Source organism: Eleutherodactylus coqui, chromosome 1 (assembly GCF_035609145.1).
Source record: "Eleutherodactylus coqui strain aEleCoq1 chromosome 1, aEleCoq1.hap1, whole genome shotgun sequence".
Lineage (NCBI taxonomy): Eukaryota > Metazoa > Chordata > Amphibia > Anura > Eleutherodactylidae > Eleutherodactylus > Eleutherodactylus coqui.
In genome coordinates this window covers 135,663,357-135,684,834 of record NC_089837.1, presented here as the reverse complement: position 1 = coordinate 135,684,834, position 21,478 = coordinate 135,663,357, and the positions used below count along the sequence as shown (strand labels likewise).

At 41.2% G+C, this 21,478-nt stretch overlaps 1 protein-coding gene across 1 annotated transcript in view; it reads left to right on the top strand.

Moving 5' to 3' along the window:
- Positions 1-21,478, top strand: part of ZBBX (zinc finger B-box domain containing) — a 178,589-nt gene that overhangs the window by 96,381 nt on the left and 60,730 nt on the right. The window contains exon 12 of the mRNA XM_066600685.1: positions 10,583-10,662. Within this exon, the coding sequence (XP_066456782.1) occupies positions 10,583-10,662 (80 nt within the window). The remainder of the gene's footprint in view (positions 1-10,582; positions 10,663-21,478) is intronic.

The window sequence follows — 21,478 nt, the reverse complement described above, 5'->3', positions numbered from 1 at the left end:
AGATAGATATAGTCCCAGAACTGTACTGCATTGCCAGATAGATACAATCCCAGAACAGTACTGCATTGCTAGATCTAGTCCCATAATGGTACTGCATTGCCAGATGGATACAGTCCCAGAACATTACTGCATTGCCAGATAGATACAGTCCCAGAACAGTACTGCAGAGCCGGATAGATAAAGTCCCAGAACAGTACTGTATTGCCAGATAGATACAGTGTCAGAACAGTACTGCATTGCCAGATAGATACAGTGTCAGAACAGTACTGCATTGCCAGATAGATACAGTGTCAGAACAGCACTGCATTGCCAGATAGATACAGTCCCAGAACAGTACTGCATTGCCAGATAGATACAGTGCCAGAACAGTACTGCATTGCCAGATAAAGTCCCAGAACAGTACTGCATTGCCAGATATTGTCCCAGAACAGTACAGTACTGCATGAAATATACAGTCATAGAACAGCACTGCTCTACCAGAGAGATACAGTCCTGGAATAGAACTGCAGTACTGCAAGATTTTATCTCAAAACAATAATGCACTGCCAGAAATACAGTCCCAGAATAGCACTGTAGTGCCAGGAATATACAGTCCCATAATAGCACTGCAATGCCAGATATATACAGTCCCAGAACAGCCCTGTAGTGCCAGAAATACACAGTCCTGGAGCAGCTCAGCATTGTCAGAAAGATGTAGTGTCAGAACAGTGGTACAATGCAGAAAGATTATATCCCACTAAGTGCTGCATTGCCAGAAGTATAATAATGTAGAACAGTACTGCACTGTTACAAGATACAGTCCCTGGACAGTAACATACAGTATTTCCAGAAATATATTGTCCCTCCACAATACTGCACTGACACAAATCTTATTATCCTACTTTCCCAGAAAAATGTTATGTATGCATATGTGGGAGCTGTGAATGTCGCCATGCTGGTTATTATCCAGCTTTTCCAGAAACAGCTATAAATAGTGAAAAAACTCAATTACGTTTTTCACAATCTGGCAGGAGATCTCAAGTGTCTATTATCTATGGGTGGTTATTTAAGGGCCAGTACTATTTAAGGGCCAGTACTTCTTAAGGTGGTTTTCCAAGTTAATTGTAGTAAAATAAGAAAAGAAGGTTTACTCATCCACTTAATCCCCCACTGCTCCAGCGCCACCACTCTGGCCAACCCTTCCAGACTTTGTACACTTGGCAGCAATGGTTATGTGGCCCATATACCTCATGCCCCATGTGGCCCCGTCCTCAGTAGTAAACCGCACAAGACCATTGAGGCCAGTGATGGGGTGTACGGACCAAATCTTATGGGGAGCCAGTGGAGAATTAATGAATTTTGAGTATACCTTTTTTTGTTACTGTATTTAACCAGAATTCCTGGCTTCGGGTACGTTTTTTTGTTACACATTTAAGGTCCTGTTCACGTCCAATTTTTGTTAAATGTATACTCTGGGATAATCGCCCGAGTTATGTTACCGGAGGCTGTGACATCCAGCACCCATAGATTTTAATGCTATCCTTCTAACAGATATGTCATGAGCTTTTCAATAGGTTTTCATGAAGTATGTGTTAAATAGAGGTCATTATAGCCTGTGGGTAAATAGATGTCTCTGTTAAACATCCATGTAAAACACCTTTTACCCATAGGCTATATACAATTGTTACCCATAGGCTAAAATAGCATTCTTTGAACAGATAAATGCTGAAAAATTATTGAAAAGCTCATGGTGGCTCATGGTGTATACATTTTAATGGATGCCTGGGACAGATGCCATATAGTGGCAGCTGTCACTCATAGCCTACCATGTTAAAAAAAAGTATATGTCTTTTTACTGGATTTTAGCTGTAATGGCATATTCTACTACTCTATTGTACACCTTTTTGTGATATATTTGCATATACCTGCCAAACAGAGGCCAAAAAGGACACTTTTGTTGACCCGTCTGACTATTGGAGTCTCGTGAACACATTTAAAGTGTACATTAAAGGGGTTGTCCCGCGCCGAAACGGGTTTTTTTTTTTCAATAGCCCCCCCGTTCGGCGCGAGACAAACCCGATGCAGGGATAAAAAAAAAAAAACAGATAGTACTTACCCGAATCCCCGCGGTCCGGCGTCTTCATACTTACCTTGTGAAGATGGCCGCCGGGATCTTCACCCTCGGTGGACCGCAGGGCTTCTGTGCAGTCCATTGCCGATTCCAGCCTCCTGATTGGCTGGAATCGGCACACGTGACGAGGCGGAGCTACGAGGAGCCGCTCTCCGGCACGAGCGGCCCCATTCAGCAAAAGAGAAGACCGGACTGCGCAAGCGCGTCTAATCGGGCGATTAGACGCTGAAGATTAGACGGCACCATGGAGACGGGGACGCTAGCAACGGAACAGGTAAGTGAATAACTTCTGTATGGCTCATAATTAATGCACAATGTACATTACAAAGTGCATTAATATGGCCATACAGAAGTGTATAGACCCACTTTGTTTCGCGGGACAACCCCTTTAAGAGCATTTCTGGCATAATCGCATTTTTCCTTTTTGTATTTCTGTGTACAGAGTAACTTTTGTCCTGTCTATATTTTCATGTGACAATCCATTTAAAATGATTTTGGGAAACAGTGACATAATTACCTATGGTTAATGCAAGGCACTTTCCTTCCTCTCATATTCTGTAATCTACTTTATTCATTTAGTATGTATTCATCAATCACTGTAAGATGAAAACAAAGTTATAATATCAATTTCAGGTACCGGCTAAGAATGTGAGTAGCATTTAGGACCTTAGATTGAATCTCTCTCTGTGTATAGAGGCTAATTATTTACTTCTAATTTTCGCATTAAGTTGATTAGTATTTCATGTTGATACCAAAACTGTAACTCTAAGCTATTGATAGTACAGGTGTTAGAATAATGACTGTATTTTTGTATTCATCACTATTTAATGTAATGTTAAAATATTTCTTCACCTTTACATTATTTGGACATTGTCATAATTAAAGGAATTTTCTTAGAATTTACTATTAATAATTACCTATCCTAAGGGTAGCTTATGATTGGTGGATGTCCGCCGCTCAGAATATCTGCCAATCAGTGGATCCAATGACTACTGTCAGTGCAGCAGAATTGGGCGTCCACATTACAGTCAGAGCTGGCTGTAATGGAAGACATTCATTCGGCCCCAGCTGCCAGGACAATTGAACGGCACTCTGCAATTCCATTGCAAGTGTGTTGATGATGGGACAGAGGGAGCAACTTCTCTCTAACTGTTTTGATGTTGCGGTCACCATTCGCCATCACATCTAAGGGGTTGAATGGTTGAGATTGACGTTATCCCGACCCTGACCATTGCAGCAGGGAGTCTGGAATATTACAGCTGATGATAGTGCAGGTTATAAGCCTTTGCATCCCAATACTATACATATAAGTTATTTCGGACCTTCAAGTACCATGGCTCAGCCCAGTGCAGTGTCAGGACTATCTGTGTATGTAACAGCTTGCGGACCCTGCAGCAAAGACTTGATCTTACTTAAAGGGGATAAGAGTGAAAATTGGGATTCCCCAGGTGCTGCCTCCTCAGGCAGCCCAAAGCCAAAGCAGTGTGTAGCAAGGCAGATCAATATCTGCCTGCCTTACAGCTTCTATTTGAACATTATTTTAGAGGCTATATATATCGATCATCTATATAAACTGGTGAGTAAATGTGCATTTATGTTCAAAACAAAAAAATTATAACTTTGTATTTTTATGTTAGGCCTAATTCCCTGCTCTATGTTCAGAGGAAAGTACCTAATTGGTCAATGTAAGCAATTTCTAAACTTTGGAGTCCTGAAATGTTTAAAAAAAACCTTTTGGGTGACTTTTCAGATGAAGTGGTAAGACTAATGGCATTTCTGGCCATTATATGATTTGCAGCCTGCTTTTTTTAGCTATTTTTCCTTCTGTAGGCTCCATGTCACCTCTGTTCAGTCCTGTTGAGGTAATTAAATAAAGGACAGACTGAATGACAAGAACGCAAAAGATATGCGGGAACTAGATGCATTATACAGTTCAAGAAATGGAGAAAGATACATAATGAGATAATAGGACCTTTTTCTGGATCTGCCCTAACTGAACTAAAAAGGAAAGTGGAGCCCCTGACCCAAAAAGGACTATTTCACAACAAGAGTCTAATTGAGTTACCTAAAAGTCCCTGGATGTTTTTTCGTAGAGAGAGAATACAGAAGGAATAAGTGGAAAACTGTTAACAATATAGTGCCAAAGACAGAAGAAAGAACCAAAAGCTGCAGTCAGAAGTCCAAAAATCCAAAAGTTGTTCATAAAACACTACCTTAAACCTACTAAAGCCTTACACACAAGCGTGTATTATCTATTTCTCTGGTACACAGAGAAGCAGGAGAGGCATAGAGGATATTACACAGCAATACTGAGCAGTGTAGTTGTGAATCCAATGCTGGAATGAGATAAAATATTTATTAGAAGCTGCACACTGCAGCCTCACCATTCTGTTTCCCTTCAGCCATTCACTCCTTCCACTTCACCTCTCCATAGATTCCTATGAGCTGTAATCTAAATTCTCTTCTATCAAGTCCTGTGTGTAGTTCTTATCAGCACATTCAGAGTGAGGAATACGCGCAGGAGACATGCGGGAGGAATAAAATATATTACGAAGTTCCTTGTTTTAGCTTGTAGTATTGATATATGAAGAACAAAAAAATATAAAAGTTTAGTTACTCCTGAAAGACACCTCTAACGCCCAGTGGAAAATCTTGAATCAATCTTTTAATTTCCACTTTATGTTTCATCAAGGTCCAGTAAGTGGAAAAGTGATGTGTACTTTGAATTAATAGAAAGAGTTCACACTCAGAAGTACTACCCTATCTTATAGCCTGTAGCTTAACATTTGCTATAAGCCCACATCAAAGTTAAGGATCACTGTATATTCTTTCTTCATTATTAAGTTGGACTGGTAGAATATGCATTAATGTGAGTCACCACTAAGCCAGCACTATTTCTTAAATGTCTGACATTTATTATTGTTCTTTCCTAATTTGGTTAAAGTGTGCCCGGATCTTAGTATTACACGAGTAAAAACTTCAGTTTAAATGGGTCACAGACCAGAAGCATAAATGCACGATTGAGCAAGCATAATTCGTAAATGTACTTTTTGCAAATCACTGCTGTTGCTAGGCTGCATTTGATCAGTTACTATTAGTTTTAAAAGTGAATATTTTATCTCTTCTCTGTAATACCCTTTTCTCTCTCTTACATCATATTAGCTTTTGTTCATTACTTAAATGAGCTGTTTTCCTACTGGACACTTTTCATTTCGTGGATAATAACTAATTATGAAAAATAAGTAATTTTAACCATCAGAAATTGACAGCCTACCTCTTCTTGTATGAAGCTAAAATGCAGGTTCTAAATATTCAATTTATTATAGTTTGTGTTGATTCCACATCATTTTGTATATTTCTTTCATGGGCTGCTGATTAATATGCAAAATTATATTATGTGTCATGATGTGATGTCACGCTAGGAGTCAGTCATGACTTGGTGCTTGTACCAAGGGACTTTACCTTACACAGATATATACATCCATGTGTGTCTTTGTCTCGTATACTAACTAATGTATCTATCTATCTATCTATCTATCTATCTATCTATCTATCTATCTATCTATCTATCTATCTATCCTTCTATCTCATTACCTATCTATCTCATTATCTATCTATCTATCTCATTATCTATCTAGCTATCTATCTATCTATCTATCTATCTATCCTTCTATCTCATTATCTATCTATCTATCTATCTATCTATCTATCTATCTATCTATCTATCTATCTATCTATCTATCCTTCTATCTCATTATCTATCTCATTATCTATCTCATTATCTATCTATCTATCTATCTATCTATCTATCTATCTATCTATCTATCTATCTATCTATCTATCTATCTATCTATCTTTCTATCTTTTTATCTCTTGGATATAGAAGTAGGAAAGCATGTTGTAAATCCATTTGAATTTCTGGATTTCTTTAGAAATATCTCCTAAATGTCATTAAAAGGGGTTTTCCAATATGTACAGACATTGGTGGCAGTGGGGGGGTAGGGGTGTGAAATATGTATTTTAAAAAATAAAAAACTTTCTGCTGACGTGCTGCTGTTCCGGGATGTTACCAAGCCAATAAGTGCAGTATAGAGAATGCAGGAAGTGGAACTGCCATTACCTGCACAGGACCCAGCGATCGCGGGATTGCCAGCGAACCCAACCATGTCAGAGCTGTAGAGTTTTAGCAGACCTCTGACCCCCTCTGACAGTCTGACTACTATCACACCAGGGGGGTGTTTTATCCTGTAACTAGCACTCCTATTGATGCTCTAGTTACAGTGGAAAAGTGTGAAATGAAAAAACAGTGTGACTGTCCCACTGAGGTCATATGACGTCCTGGGGGACATAAATGTTATAAAGGAAAAAAAAAGTTAAAAAAATTGTAGAATAAAATAAAAATATATATGAAAAAAAAATGACCCACCGCCGACACCAACCTAAACAGTCACCACATCCACCTTGTAATCCTAGATTATACAAATTACATAGTAAAATGTCTGAAAACAAAAAGGACGAACCCATTCCCATACTTTATTTTAGCATAAATATAATAATTTTAAAAATAAAGAGCTTTAAATTTCAAAAGATTTTAGAAAATAATTAAAATATAGCCCTGTATGTGATGGAAAAAAAAAACAGCAAATATAATTTTAGCAGGCCAGGCAAAAATATAGTGTTACAGCTGACGGTTGTGGACCCACTGTGCCAACTTATCAGCTAGGCCGTGATCCAGGACCAGTGAGGTTAGTAGCTGATCCTGGTGGACAGAGGTGTTGGTGCGCAATGCTGCAAGTCCTTCCGATCCGCGAGCAGGAGAGGTGCAAGGAATACCTAGTATAGGTAAAGGCTGATGTCCTATCACAGGCTACAGGAAATTGAGGTCTAGCCCTAAACTAAAACAGGGTTAGGAAAAAAGCCCTGCCTAGAAACAGGACGACACCTACGTCTGCCAGAAATAACTGGAGGCAGGTAGGTCTGGGTCACAGGTCTTATAGAGGGGGTTTTAAAACCATCACATGGGTAAAATAGCTAAAAAGTGTCTGGTCCTTTAGGACCTAAACACTCTGGTTTTCAAAGGGGTAAAGTTACATTCTGAGTGAAACTCATGTCTAGTATGGGCTGTGAAGGTAGCGTATGGATGTTCTTCAGCATCTATGGCCTAACCATGAATTAAACATAGTACCCTGTCTTGTGACCCAATTGCTATCTGTTATGTGACATCCTCTTTCAGCTGTTTCATTTGTATGCTCAGTCATGAGATACCATGTTTTGTCCATGTTAGAAAAATGGAAACCTCCTCAGCCAGATTTCCCGACTTTTAATCAGGACGCCTGCAGACGGGCGGAAATTCCACGGCGGGATTTCCCGCGGAATTTCCACCCCTGGAAGCTGCCATAGGATTGCGTTAGCAAACGCAATCCTAGGCAGAAGGCCGCGGTTTGTCCGCGCAAAATCTCGCGTGGCAAACAAACCGCAGCATGTTCTATTTATCTGCGGGGCTGGCAGAGCCCCGCACAGAAATGCCACTGCCCGGCCGCCAACTTCGGTCTGCACATGCACCGGCTGCCCGGCAAGCCGGCACATCAAACAGCCGGAGTCGCGGGCGCGGGTGAGTACGCGCTGCTCTCTGCAGGCGCTCGGCGTCGGGTCCCGCGGCGAGAATCCTCGCAGCCAGGTCCAACCCTCCCGTCTGCAGGCGGCCTTATAGTGCTCTACATTTAACTGCTCAAGGAAACAAACATTTGGCCGCCTACAGACGGGCGGGTCGGATCCGGCGGCGAGGATTCTCGCCGCGGTACCCGACCCGAGCGCCTGCAGAGAGCAGCGTGTACTCACCCGCGGCTCCGGCTGTTTGATGTGCCGGCTTGTCTCCCCGAATCTGCTCGGACTAGTATACAGTTACTCGAGAAGAGCGATGCTCGCTCGAGTAACTGACTTAACGGAGCATGCTCGCTCATCCCTAGATTTTAGGGACACATAAATTGATTTATACTTATAACGTTGAAAAATAAAATAATTCTCTGAATCGGTGATGCTGTGTTCATAGATAATATGCAGAGATAAAAAACAGCTACCGAGTAGGGCAAGGTGCAGTTAGCAATTCACGACTGATTTGTCAGATGCAGACAGTTGATGTTACCTCCTTGTAGTTATATCTAACAAGTTCACTGTAATACTTAGTTTATATGACATCACTGGAGTAACTCCTTAACCCCTTCATGGTGCAGCCCATTTCAGTTTTTTGTTTTCACTTTTCCATTCCCATTGTCAAGGAAAATCAAACCTTTTTTTATTTTCTAGCAACGTAGCTACGTGAGGGCTTGTTTTTTACTGGATGAGTTGTATTTTTCACTGGTACCATTTAACATACGATATGATGTATTGGAAAACTTGTTGAGATTTCTAAGATTGGTGAAATGGGAAAAAAAAAGAACATAATTTAGCTTTTTGGGGAGGGGGCAGGGGTGTTCTGTTTTTACAGCATTCACGGTATGGTAAAAAGAACATTTGCATTATTCTGGGGATCAGCATGATTACAGCAATACCAAATTTATATAGTTTTTTAATATTGTAAATGACCCTAATAACCTTTTCATTTTTCTGTCATTGGGCTGGTGGGAGGACTCCTTTTTGTTTGTACAACTTTGGGGAACATAAAATTTTTTAATCGCTTTTAATTCAACTTTTTCGTGGAGACTTGGTGAGCAAAAAACCAACAAATCTGGCATTGCATTGCATATTTTTTTTCTACTGTTGTTCACAGTGCAGGACTATTAAGGTCATGTTTTAATAAGCTAGATTTTTATAGACATGGCGATACCAATTTTTTTTTCTTTTTTTTAAAATCTTTTTCTTTTTTGATGCAACGACAGTAAAAACATTTTTTTAAACTAACAATATTTTTTTTAAATTTTCTAATAATTAAAACAAACTTAATTAATCTATTTTTTTTTTGGCCCCATAGGGAACTTAAACTGGAGGTCTTCTCATAATGCTACAATACCTAAATACTTAAATATGTATACATTTACAGGCATTCTATTAAGCCGTGCCACCATCAGGGCTTAAAAAGAGGAAATCCATAGCTGATCAGGGGGCCTTTACAAAGCCCCAGGCTGCCATGGCAACCGAATGCCACCTTTCAGTCTCATCACAAGCGACCATTCAGGTGACAGATCCCTTTGCCAGATAATTTAAATGCTGCTGTTAGTATTGACGGCAGCATCTAAATGGTTAAACAACCTGGATCAACCTATCTCTGGTTCTGTCCTTTGTGGCTGGGTGTCCACTGTAAACTAAGCCAACACGCTCCATGTATGGAGCAGGCTAGGCTCCTGAGTCAACTCTATATATTGACACCTGGCATCTACTGTACATGAATGGGAGTTGTCTAGATGAGGTAAGTAAGGACCTGCCATGTCCTTGGATTAGTGGGACAGGTCCTGCAGCTTTTCTTTGTTCCTAATGCTCCCCATTCCTACGCAATGGCTTGCGTTAAATTCTTTCAATAGGGTAGTTTTCATCACTCACGGTCAATGGATTGAAAGTGAGACCTCCTACCTGACATATTCAGAAAGGCAGGAGCCAAAACTAATGAAGGTTGGTGCAGTATAAGAGGGATAGAAGGTACTAGAGACAGAAGAAAAGCTACAGTGGAGTCAGCAGGGCTGCATGTTTAAAGCTGTGCAGCTAGTCCCACTGACCTGAGAACATGGCAGATCCCCTTTAAACACAAATTTTGGAAAAGGTGTTATTAGTGTGGTATAAATCATGAAGCTATCAAGTGTCAGATTGGTGGACCTTGGGCCAGCCAGAAGAAATGACACCATCTATCTGATCCTGGTGCCATCATTTTTACCTTTTTAGAGAACTGATAATTTCATACATGACCTTGAAACTTTTCTCTTAATTACTGTTAATTGTTAGAAAAGATAAAACATTGCTAGTCCTCAGTTATTGATAGCTTTTAATGGCTAGATGAAAAGATGATGACAAATGGCAAGGTGTTGAGACTGCTTACATCTCTTCATTAGGCATGCCTAATTGTCTCAAAAGCTTGCTATATGTTATCATGTTTTCAGTGAGCCATTAATTACTCCAAAGAGGTAAGTGCTCTTACTTTTTATCTTTTCTATCCACTGGCTAACATGGTATAATGATATTTTTCTTTCTGTGAATTGTTAAAAGCTTTATACAGACTGGTTTATGATTAATGCTATTCAATTAGGATTACCTAATGTCGAATAATTTTTTTTTCCGATAAGACCTTTTTTATTTCAGTATTTACTCTTTTTTGTGTTTTCGTCTTTTTTAAGTGATACAATATACTGCTGAAATGTTATTGGAGTCTCTACAATATAACTTTAGACTTTCCATATGAAAGCATCATCCAACTATTTGCAAAATGTTCTGTATTTTTATGACCCAAGTTTGTATCCAATAATATAATGTTATACCTTGTTTAAATAGGACCCTGAAGAGGAATTAGATGAAACTAGAAATTTTGTGGTGAGACAGACTGAAAACAGTGAATGGAGCAGCCAACAAAGGTCGGTAGGTTTTAGCATCTTAAATTGAATGTGTCACATTTCACGATCGAGTATGTTTTTGACTGGATTGATGCTTTATTAAATTATTTTCTATATTTTATATAAAAATTAAAAAATAAGTAACAGAGCCTGTGTCCTCAGAACACATTCCCTGGATGCACAGGCTAGATTCATTTCCATAGCAACAGTATTGCTCAGTACTTAAAGGGGTTATGCCAGGATCAAAAATGATCCCCTGTCCACAAGATAGAGCATAACTTTCAGATTGATGCGGATCCAACTGCTGGGATCTCAAAGCTTCTCGATGGAGCAGTGATTGAACATTCACACTGCCGCTCCATTCATTTCAGTGGGACTGCCAGTGATAACTGAGAGCTTGAACTCAGCTATTTCCGACAGTTCCATTAAGATGAATGGAGTGACGGTGAGCATGCTTAACTTTTGCTCCATTCATGCAGGGACCATTGTTCTCTGGATCAATAGGGGGTCCGATCAGCCAGACCTACAGTGATCCTAAACTTTTTCTTTATCTTATGGATAGGGGATAAGTTTTAATCTCGGCACAACCCGTTTAAGCAACTGGATTAAAAATATACTGGGAAGCTATTTTTTGCCAATGCTGAATTTGCAGTATTTGTGGGCTCTTTTTGTTGAATTATTCATTGAGTTTTACTATATAGAGCCCAAATGATTAAAAATTACCTCTTATTTTAAAGGGTTTTCTCCAGGGCCCTTTAGAAGCTACCATCCAAATTATATAGCAGTTTGTAGTCAGAGTCATTTTAGACATTTACCGTTTGCTGGGATAAATAACATCAGAATTCTGTATCTGCACAATCAGCATTTTCAGCTTGCCCTGTTTCATAAATGAAGTAAATTGGCAAATGCAAAATCTAATCTTGTTGTCTCATTTTGACAACTCCCATACATATACCCTATGAAGGAATATGAACATTATAGAGGAACTCCTCTGTGAGCCACAGTGGAGAGTTGCTAACAAGCTCCACCTCTGGTAGAACTGATCTATCCAAATATTACATGGATGGCCATGCATTTGTAAGAAGACATGCAATACTAGATTTCCCCACAAGCTGAAACTGAATGCATCTTGTTGTAAATAAATATCAATAAGTTTGAGATTAGATGATCAACTGGCAACTTTTTTGAGCAGCATCAGTGTGTGGAGATGCCACACTGGTAGGCATATTTCGCCATGTAGCTACATCCCATGGGACAACATAATTGTCATTTTTGAGGTTTTCTCTTTAAAAATGAATGCCTGCAGACTGGGGATGATCATAAAGTAGTAGTGTCAGACCAGTTACAAACTCGATGGTTTATAAAGGGCATCACTTTAGCCCTGACCGAAATGATTAGTGTGCTTTATGTGGGTCATTAATCTTATCAATAAAGTTTAACTACCAATGAATTAATCTAACAGATTATGACAGCAGAGGTGTGTGGAATAATTGTGCTATTGATGCTTGGAGCACAACATGTTGTATATGAAACTGTATTACCTCGTATAGAATAAATTACTAGTATCATGGACGGAAGGTCGTATAGATGTGACACAGACCAAGGAAAATCGGTTATTACTGCCTTTATTCCGGGATAGTTGACTTTGATGGAATTTACTGTTACATACATTGTTTTTCATAAACTTAAATCCACATTTGGATAGTTGTTCACATGTAATTGTTTTATTGTGCCGACGACCGCGGATTCCACAATGCAAATCCTTTGTGTGCATGCGGCCTTAGGCTGGGTCCACATGGGGCAGAAATCTTGCAGAATGTTTGCAGCGAGACCGCATGGAAATTCAGCTAGATTTCCGCAACTTGAAGTCCCACAGGTTTTGGCGCGGGTTTTCAAGTGGCTTATTCTGCTGCGGCCAGCTCTTCCCCATAGAGACGAGAGATGGCCGCAGTGGAAATGGCAATAAAATTGACATGCCGTGACTTTGAATTCCACGTGGCATGTCAATTTCAGGGCAGACTGGCTGCAGCGTGTGGACAAGATTTTTGCAAATCTCCTCCACTTTGCTGCTTTATCCCTGGATAAAAACTGCAGGCGGAATTTGCGTTCAGAGAGCCCGCACGGACATTCCGCAGCAATTCCGCCCCGTGTGAACCCAGCCTCTGGCTTCCTTCACACAGGTTTTTGTGGGGTTTCTGAGACTTGTAATAAAACCCTGTGGATTTCATGTGTTTTTACAAACATATTTTGGTGGCATTTTTGAATAAACATATGCCTTTTTACCCCTTCTTATGCCTATTGAGAAATCTATGAGAAAACACCAACCCTAGAGCATGCTGTGTTTGGAAAAAAGCAATGGACCCTAAAATGCACCGAAATTTGAGAAAAAATGCCACAAAAAACAATGTAGTATTTCAGAACCCTCTGTTGCCTTTCAGCTAACATGTGGCCACAGAGTTTATTCAACCCAAACACCATGTCTGAAAATGGCAGGAAAAACGGCATGTTGTTTCTCAGCATTTTCCAAGAAGCATTTTTATGTATCCAAACTACTTACCCGACTAGGTTCCTCTATAGATATTGTGCCTGAAACCTGTATAGTTTATTTCGTCCACTTTCAGACAAGTGTATTTTTCATCAATGCTACATCCATATTTTTACGTCTTAGTGTAACATGGAGCCAATGTTAATCTATGAATCTATGTACATCAGCATATGAAATACACAGTAATTTCCACCGTTTTACAGATGTAATATGCCCAATGAAGTCTATGGAGAGTGATAAAAATATGGAAGCATCCATATTGAGTCTGTATTTTTATTGGCCCAAAAATGATTTGTTTTACCTAGTATAAAGCAATACCAATGAAAGCAAAGACAGACAAATACTGATGCAATATCCATCTTTTGATTACTTGCAATAGATTTCAGTGGACACATTATATATTAACCCCTTAGTGACGGAGCTTTTTTGCTTTTTTCCATTTTTGTTTTTTCCTACTCCCTTTTAAAAAATCGTAGCTCCTTTATTTATCCATCGACGTCGCTGTATGGGGGCTTGTTTTTTGCGGGACGAGTTGTATTTTTCAATGGCACTATTTATTGTACCATATAATTTACTGAAAAACTTTTAAAAAATTTTTAGCCGAGAGAAATGGAAAAAAAAACAACATTCCACCATCTTTCGGTGCGTCCTGTTTCTACGGCGCACAAACTGCAACAAAAACGACCTGATATTTTTAATTATTTTCTGCGGTCATTTTGTGCGCGCAATAACTTTTTTATTTTTCTGTCGACGTAGTTGTGCAAGGGCTCAATTTTTGCAGGATGTCCTGTAGTTTCCGATAGTATCAATTTGGAATACATACGACTTTTTGATCGCTTTTTATTGCATTTTTTCTGGAAGACAGGGTAACTAAAAAAGTGTATTTCCGGCATTCTTTATTTTTTTTTTCGGACGACGTTCACCGTGCAGGAAAAATAATGCACTACTTTGATAGATCGGACTTTTACGGACGCGGCGATACCAAATACATATTTTTATTTTATGTTTTAGATTTTATAATAATTGATATGGCAAAAGGGGGGTGGTTTAAACTTTTACAACTTTTTTTTTTTTTTTACAATTTAAAAAACTTTATTGATCTTTTTTCTTACTTTACTTTGAAGTCCCCCTGGGGGACTTTAACATGCAATGCTTTGATCGCTCCTGCAGTATGACGTAATGCTATAGCATTACGTCATACTGCTTTTTTACAGGCAGTCTATTAAGCCAACCTGTGTGAATGGCTTGATAGGCAGTCTGCTAAGGCAGCCCTGGGGCCATTCATTAGGCCCCCGGCTGCCATGACACCTGCACGGCTCCCCCGATCTCACCGCGGGGGGGCCGTACAGGACCCCCAAACAGCGTTTGGGGGATTTAAATGCCGCTCTCAGAATTGACAGCGGCATTTAAAGGGTTAATAGCCGCGAACGGCCGAGTGCGGCTATTGCCCGTGGGTGTCAGCTGTAATAAACAGCTGACGCCCGCACTGTATGGAGAGAGATAGCGGCGCTACCTCCCTCCATACACGTCCTGCAACAGCAGGACGTAGTTTTACGATAGCGCCGTCACTAAGGGGTTAAATTAGTATTCTATACACGCATGGTGATTCATAGAATAACATTAGCTCCTTATTTTGGTTTATATATAGTGATGGGATATCCGTTTTTTGATCACTCTCAGTAGATTTCAATGTTATATCTGTAAAACAATTGAAATGAGTGCATGCTGTTTTACCTATGTGTATATTTTATAGACATGTAAATAGATTAATAGATTAACATTAGCTCCTTATTTTGGTTTACATGTACTGATGCAGAATATAGTACTGACCAAAATACAGCCATCTGAGTGAGGTCTTAAGACCCTTTTACACACAATGATTATCGCTCAAAATTCACTCAAAAGCCATCTTTTGAGCGATCATCATTGTGTGTAAATGTGCGCCCATCGTACACTTACCGTACACTTTTCGTCTATCGCTGACTTCAGGTCCGCATGAAATCCTCGTCCCTCGGGATGATAAGATAAGATGGACCGCACGCTGAGTTCTCTGCAGGCAGCGCTGATAACATTCTTTAACAGCTGTTAACAGCCGCTGTCCCGCTGGAGAACAATAGCGATGTATTTAGAGAACAGACCACCCGCTGTATCAGATGAAAATAAACATTGTTGTTTGCTGTCCATGGAAGATGGCCATACCCAGGGGCATAGCTAAAGGCTTAGGGCCCCATGTGCAAAAGTTCAGCTTGGGCCTCTCGCACCTATACCCATACCTAAACCGTACTGCATGCAGCTGCAAAACGAATTTCCATACATGATCTAGCCCTTTGGTGTAAGCTTTTCATTTTCTGGACTACGGGAAAATTTGTTTGTAGCCCCTTAGGCTGTGTTCATGTTTTTTGTTGCATTTTTGAACCACAATTAAAATTGCATAAAAAATGTATTGTTTAAATGTGGATTTGAACAATGCATGCGTTTGTTTGTTTTTTTAGATTGCATGCAGGTTTTTGATGCGTTTTTTAATTGGGTGTAAAATATGCAATCCTATACGGGAAATACCCAGGTTATACCAACATGGCTATACTATTGAATACATGGTCCATATCACTTTAGACAGGGAGATGTATATGCCTATGTGGCCAGCTGTACATATATAATTTTATACAGTATATACCCAGGTTATACCAGCATGTATCACTATACACAGGATCTATAACTTGTTTCACATGAGTGAAAGCGATATCGCTGCTACAAAATCGATGTAATATCGCTGCTATGAACACGCGATTTTGTAGCTTTTTTCTTGGGAAAATTGTAGCATCGCATCGCTGCTACCTGCAATTTTCTTGCGTGATAAAATCACGTACTTTTATAGCAAGAAAGTTAATAGGTCTTTCTAATGTTAAAATTGTATTGCACAAAAATCACAAGTTTATGTGATGCAATAAACTATGAGCTCCATAGGGAGACATGGGCTACAAAACATCGCAAGTCGCGGGTATATTTAGCAACCCATGATTTTTGAGATTTGAGTGTTGCGAGATGCACATGAGTAATCTTTTTCCCGCATTGCGGTGCTTTGGGGGTGTTTTCACATCGCCCATTATTTTCAATGGGGCTAGGTGCACGCGGTGCAAAGTTTCCCAATTAAAAGCAATGGGAGAAACTCTGCGATCCTTTGCTGCAGCGGAGGATCGCTACCACCCTGAAGTGATATGAAACCGCCTTGCATTCGCGGGCAAATTGCATGTTGGTAACCACGATATCGCGCTCGCCCGTGTGAAGTTAGCCCCCTATACATGATGATTTGGAGCATGCTGGTGTAAACTGTATATCTCCTATATATAATTATGTATGTACAACTGGTATAAATTATACCAGCTATACATATTTGAGTACATTCAGTACTTACCACCGCATGTACCCCTCCTCCACTCCCCAACACTGTCAGGGCACTGTCGGCCAGACCAATTGTACAGCCAGCAGTGCAATGATAGACTGCAGTTGTGACCAATCAGAACTGCAGTCTCTCAGTAGAAGGGAGGAGTATGTGCCCGGGGAGTCTGCAGCCTGTGATTGGCTGCTTCCTCCCCGATAATGGCCCTACTCTCCTACAATGCCACCCACAGCTGGCCCATGGGCTGCGGCAGTGAGACTGCATATGGCAGGGAGCCTGCCGCCCCCGTTTGCTAATGGGCCAGGTCGCAATTGCGACCCTTTCAACTTCTAGCAGTATGCCAGTGTCTTTTAATGGGCACTGGGGTGTGTTTCATTCAGTTGATTTCTGCAGCCCTTTTTTACTACATGTGTGTGCGTTTTCTGTGATGCTGCCGTAAGTTTGGGGGATCCATGCACAAAATGATATTTTACAGCACTGTATGTTGTGTGTAGTTACATCTAAGGGGTTGTGTGCATCTCCTTTTCCCTTATTTCAAGGGGTCCCATCATGATTTAAAAGACCTAAATCCTGAAAACAGGATCAGGAGAGAACCCCTGGACTAAAATATCTGTCATCGTACAAATCAGCTGAAACAGGCGACCAGTAGGTCTTCTTTCCGGCTGGTTTCTGCTCTTTACTGCATACCGTGCTGGAAAGAATAATCAACCATTTTTCCTGGAGTACATGCCAAACATGGAGCTCAGATGCAGTGCGCACAGAGCTCAAGTTTTTATTTCTCTATCTTTGAAATTCCAGAGACTTGGGTAAAGTATTGAAGGCCATATCCTGGGCAACAGAAGAAGTCACATGTCAACTTTTAGGGATTTCAACAAAGCAAGCCTTCCCATACGGTATTTGGAAGCTAGGGGTTTGATGGGGATTGCCCCAGTCACACCCCTAGCTCCTGATAGGGTCAAGGCAGGAAGATCCTAGCAGCACAGTGTGCATTGATGTGTGTCTGCCCCGCAGCCTTAGGCAGAGTAACTTGTCTTCTTAGCCTTACATTATGAGCTGTAAATGCTGCCATGTTACCACGGTAACATGCCAGCATTAACATCAATTAATGTAAGGCTAAGAAGACAAGTTACTCTGCCTAAGGCTGCAAGGCAGGCACACATCAATTCACACGCTGCAGCTCTGGGGCAGCCGTCATCTCAGTGGTGCGTCCCACCAGCCAGCTATCAGCTCCGTGCCAGCCGGCGCCTCTGTTGTCCCTGACGGCCGGTCCCTGCTCACCACTTCCAATGCTGCGGCAGGCCCCGGTTGTGGTCTTCCACCGGGAGAGACGGACAGCTGCCGCCTCTCTGCTGCATCCCAGGAGCCGGCTGTCAGCTTCGCACCAGCCCCCGGATCTGTGCTCCATGAAGGCCGCTGCCCTGCTCACCGCTCTGACTGTGCTCCATTAGGGCCGCTCCCCCAGTCACTGCTCCCAAGGCTGCTACAGTCCACTCTTCTAGTCCGGCGCCGGGGAAGGCTCTTTTTGGGAATCCTTAGTGGCCTTCCAGGACCCAGAGGACATCCAGCTGTGCAGCCAATCAGCATCAGGGGGCGTCACCCCCCTGTCAATCTTGGCTCCACCAGGACGTCCTGGTGGTGTCAAGATACAATAATACCTTCCCATACTACATGTAAAAATAATGTTTTTAACATAATTTACTTCCCAAGTATTTCCAATTTATTCCGTACTCTGTTAGTGCTGAAATGATATTCAGCATTTAATCGGTACATTTGTTGTATTTCTGACATAAGCTGGCTGGCCAATATATTACCAGTTTTTCCTCTGTCCTGACATCAGTACACTTCCTTGTATACACAAAAGAGCCAACTTGCAGACCATTATTATTGTTTATGCAGCCTTTCTTTGTCTGTTTTGAATATATGTAATTTTAATGTAGTAGCTAGTTGGAGAATTGTAGGTTGCAGACACATTTTTAATTTTATATTTAATGATAGGTTACCTCATGTTAGTGGGCTGAGGATACACCACTATTCTAAATTGCATTCCTTTCTGTTACATAGATTGTCTGTCAAACTAATTGAAATGCATTAGATGAGTTGAGATCCTGTCTAAGGTCATACAAAATGAAGCCTATCATTCCCACAGCGCCAGCAGCCTAATTTAAATATGCAAAATTCTCCACCAGCAAAACAAATACATAACTGTAATGTTAACATTATGTCTTCGGGTTGTTTAAACCTTTGGCAGCTTAAAACATGTTACAATGGCTATGCTCACCTCGTGATCTTAGCAGTGAACTTTTCTAACACCAGTTTTGTACTTGCGTCTTTGGTTTATTTGTGTCCATAAGGAGATGGGAAGATAATCAGCTTTACTATAAGAGTACATTTAGAATTGTTGACTTACGATGTTTGAGTAATCGTTTCGGAAATGTAATTTTCTTGACCATAACATTTCAGCAAGAAATATTTTTACATTTTATAATATACTGGATCCCATAATATCTGGCACATCAGTGACTGTATTTTCTTAGCCTTCGTTGGCATGACTTTTCTGTGCTTAAAAGTTTAGTTTGTCCAAAAGCAAGCTTAAATTCAACTCATTCTGATAAATCCACCAAAAGTTTCTATCCAGGTACAACGGTGCAATGACAGATGACAAAAGCATGGGGTTTTACTTGATTTAAGTCTGTTCCCTACTGGAAGCATTCAACATGTGTAGTACATATCCTGCCACACCTTCATGATACTACCAAAACCGGAAAACTGTTGGAAAAATTTGTTTCAATGTAGTAATTAAACTGAAAAAGGGGTGACAAAAGGGATCAGATAATTTCTTACAGAATCAATTTCGTCTTAGGTGACATGGAAGACTGTAAAATTCCTTTAGAGGGCTTTTTCACGACTAGATATGAGCAAGCATACTCGCTAAGGGCAATTACTCGAGCGAGCGAGCATTGTCCTTAGCGAGTACCTGCCCCCCCCCCCCCCCCCCCGCTCATCCCTGCTCAGTCCCGCAACTCACCGCTCACCCGCGTTGGCAGCCGAATCTTTTCTTCCGAGTGGGCAGGTACTCGCTAAGGACAATACTCGCTCGAGTATGTGCCCTTAGCGAGTATGCTTGCTCATCTCTAATCACGACTTAAAATTGTTTTACAACCACTTTGTCCTTCCGGGTTGCTGCTGACTGGGACATGTGACACCTGCAGTTATAATTGCTAGCTTTGGCCTTCTATAGTCAGTGATTGGCTGCAGTAGTCACATGTCCTGGTCTGCAGCAACCAGGAATGATAGAGTAGTTGTGAAACAATTTTAATTTATAGGAAACCCCTTTAAGATGGCATTAGTTGAGACCTTATAGGTGTTGGATAGAGATGAGCGAGCATAATCGCTAAGGGCAATTGCTCGAGCGAGCATTGTCCTTAGCGAGTACCTGCCCCCCCCCCCCCCCCCCCCCGCTCATCCCTGCTCAGTCCCGCAACTCACCGCTCACCCGCGTTGGCAGCCGAATCTTTTCTTCCGAGTGGGCAGGTACTCGCTAAGGACAATACTCGCTCGAGTATGTGCCCTTAGCGAGTATGCTTGCTCATCTCTAATCACGACTTAAAATTGTTTTACAACCACTTTGTCCTTCCGGGTTGCTGCTGACTTGGACATGTGACACCTGCAGTTATAATTGCTAGCTTTGGCCTTCTATAGTCAGTGATTGGCTGCAGTAGTCACATGTCCTGGTCTGCAGCAACCAGGAATGATAGAGTAGTTGTGAAACAATTTTAATTTATAGGAAACCCCTTTAAGATGGCATTAGTTGAGACCTTATAGGTGTTGGATAGAGATGAGCGAGCATAATCGCTAAGGGCAATTGCTCGAGCGAGCATTGCCCTTAGCGAGTACCTGCCCGCTCAAGAGACAAGGTTCGGGTGCCGGCGGCACGCGGGGAGGATCGGAGGGGAGGTCTCTCTCTCCCTTTCTCCCCCCCCCCCCCGCTCCCCCCTGCTGACTGCCGCTACTCACCACTACCCCGAACCTTGTCTCTCGAGCGGGCAGGTACTCGCTAAGGGCAATGCTCGCTCGAGCAATTGCCCTTAGCGAGTATGCTCGCTCATCTCTCGTGTTGGATTATAAAACGGACTTGCAAAAATAGCCTTCAGAAAGTAAGAGTGTAATGAAGTCAAACTCTGCTGCTATAAGGGTAGGTGCTCACTTAGCGCATCTTTGCATTGCAAATCGAGCAGTAGATTTGGACTCAAATGTGGATTTATGATACCTTACCGCAGATTTTAGCCCACTACATCGAAAGGGGTAAAAATAGCCTTATAATTTCTGCTCCAAATTTTTACCGCTATATATATCCATCTGTCTATCTATCTAATCGTATGCCTATGTATGTAGTATATATGTAAATACAGTTTTGCAACAGGTATAATGTAAACTACTGTCCGGACATTGTAATTAGCGTTGAGCAATTATTGAACTAATAAGGTCAGGAGTGACCAACGCGATTTTAAAAAAACTATTGTGAATCGAGACTCTGGATTCCAACTTCCATTAACATCAATAGGAGTAAAAGCTGTGTGGCAATATGGCCTCCTTAAACAACAACAGTGGAGGATGTGGTGGTGACCATAGCACTCCTGCCATGTATAATGTAAACTGCTGTCCGGAGATTGTAATTAGTGTTGAGCAGTTATTGAACTAATCAGGTTGGAAGTGACCAACGTGATTTAAAAAAATAATTGTGAATCGGGACTCCTGATTCCAACTTCCATTAACATCAATAGGAGTAAAAGCTGTGTTCTCTAATATGGCCTCCTTGAACAACAGTGGAGGAGGTGGTGGTGGCCATAGCCCAGTGACCAGCACTCCTGCCATGCAGCAGTGAGGCCCCAGGTTCA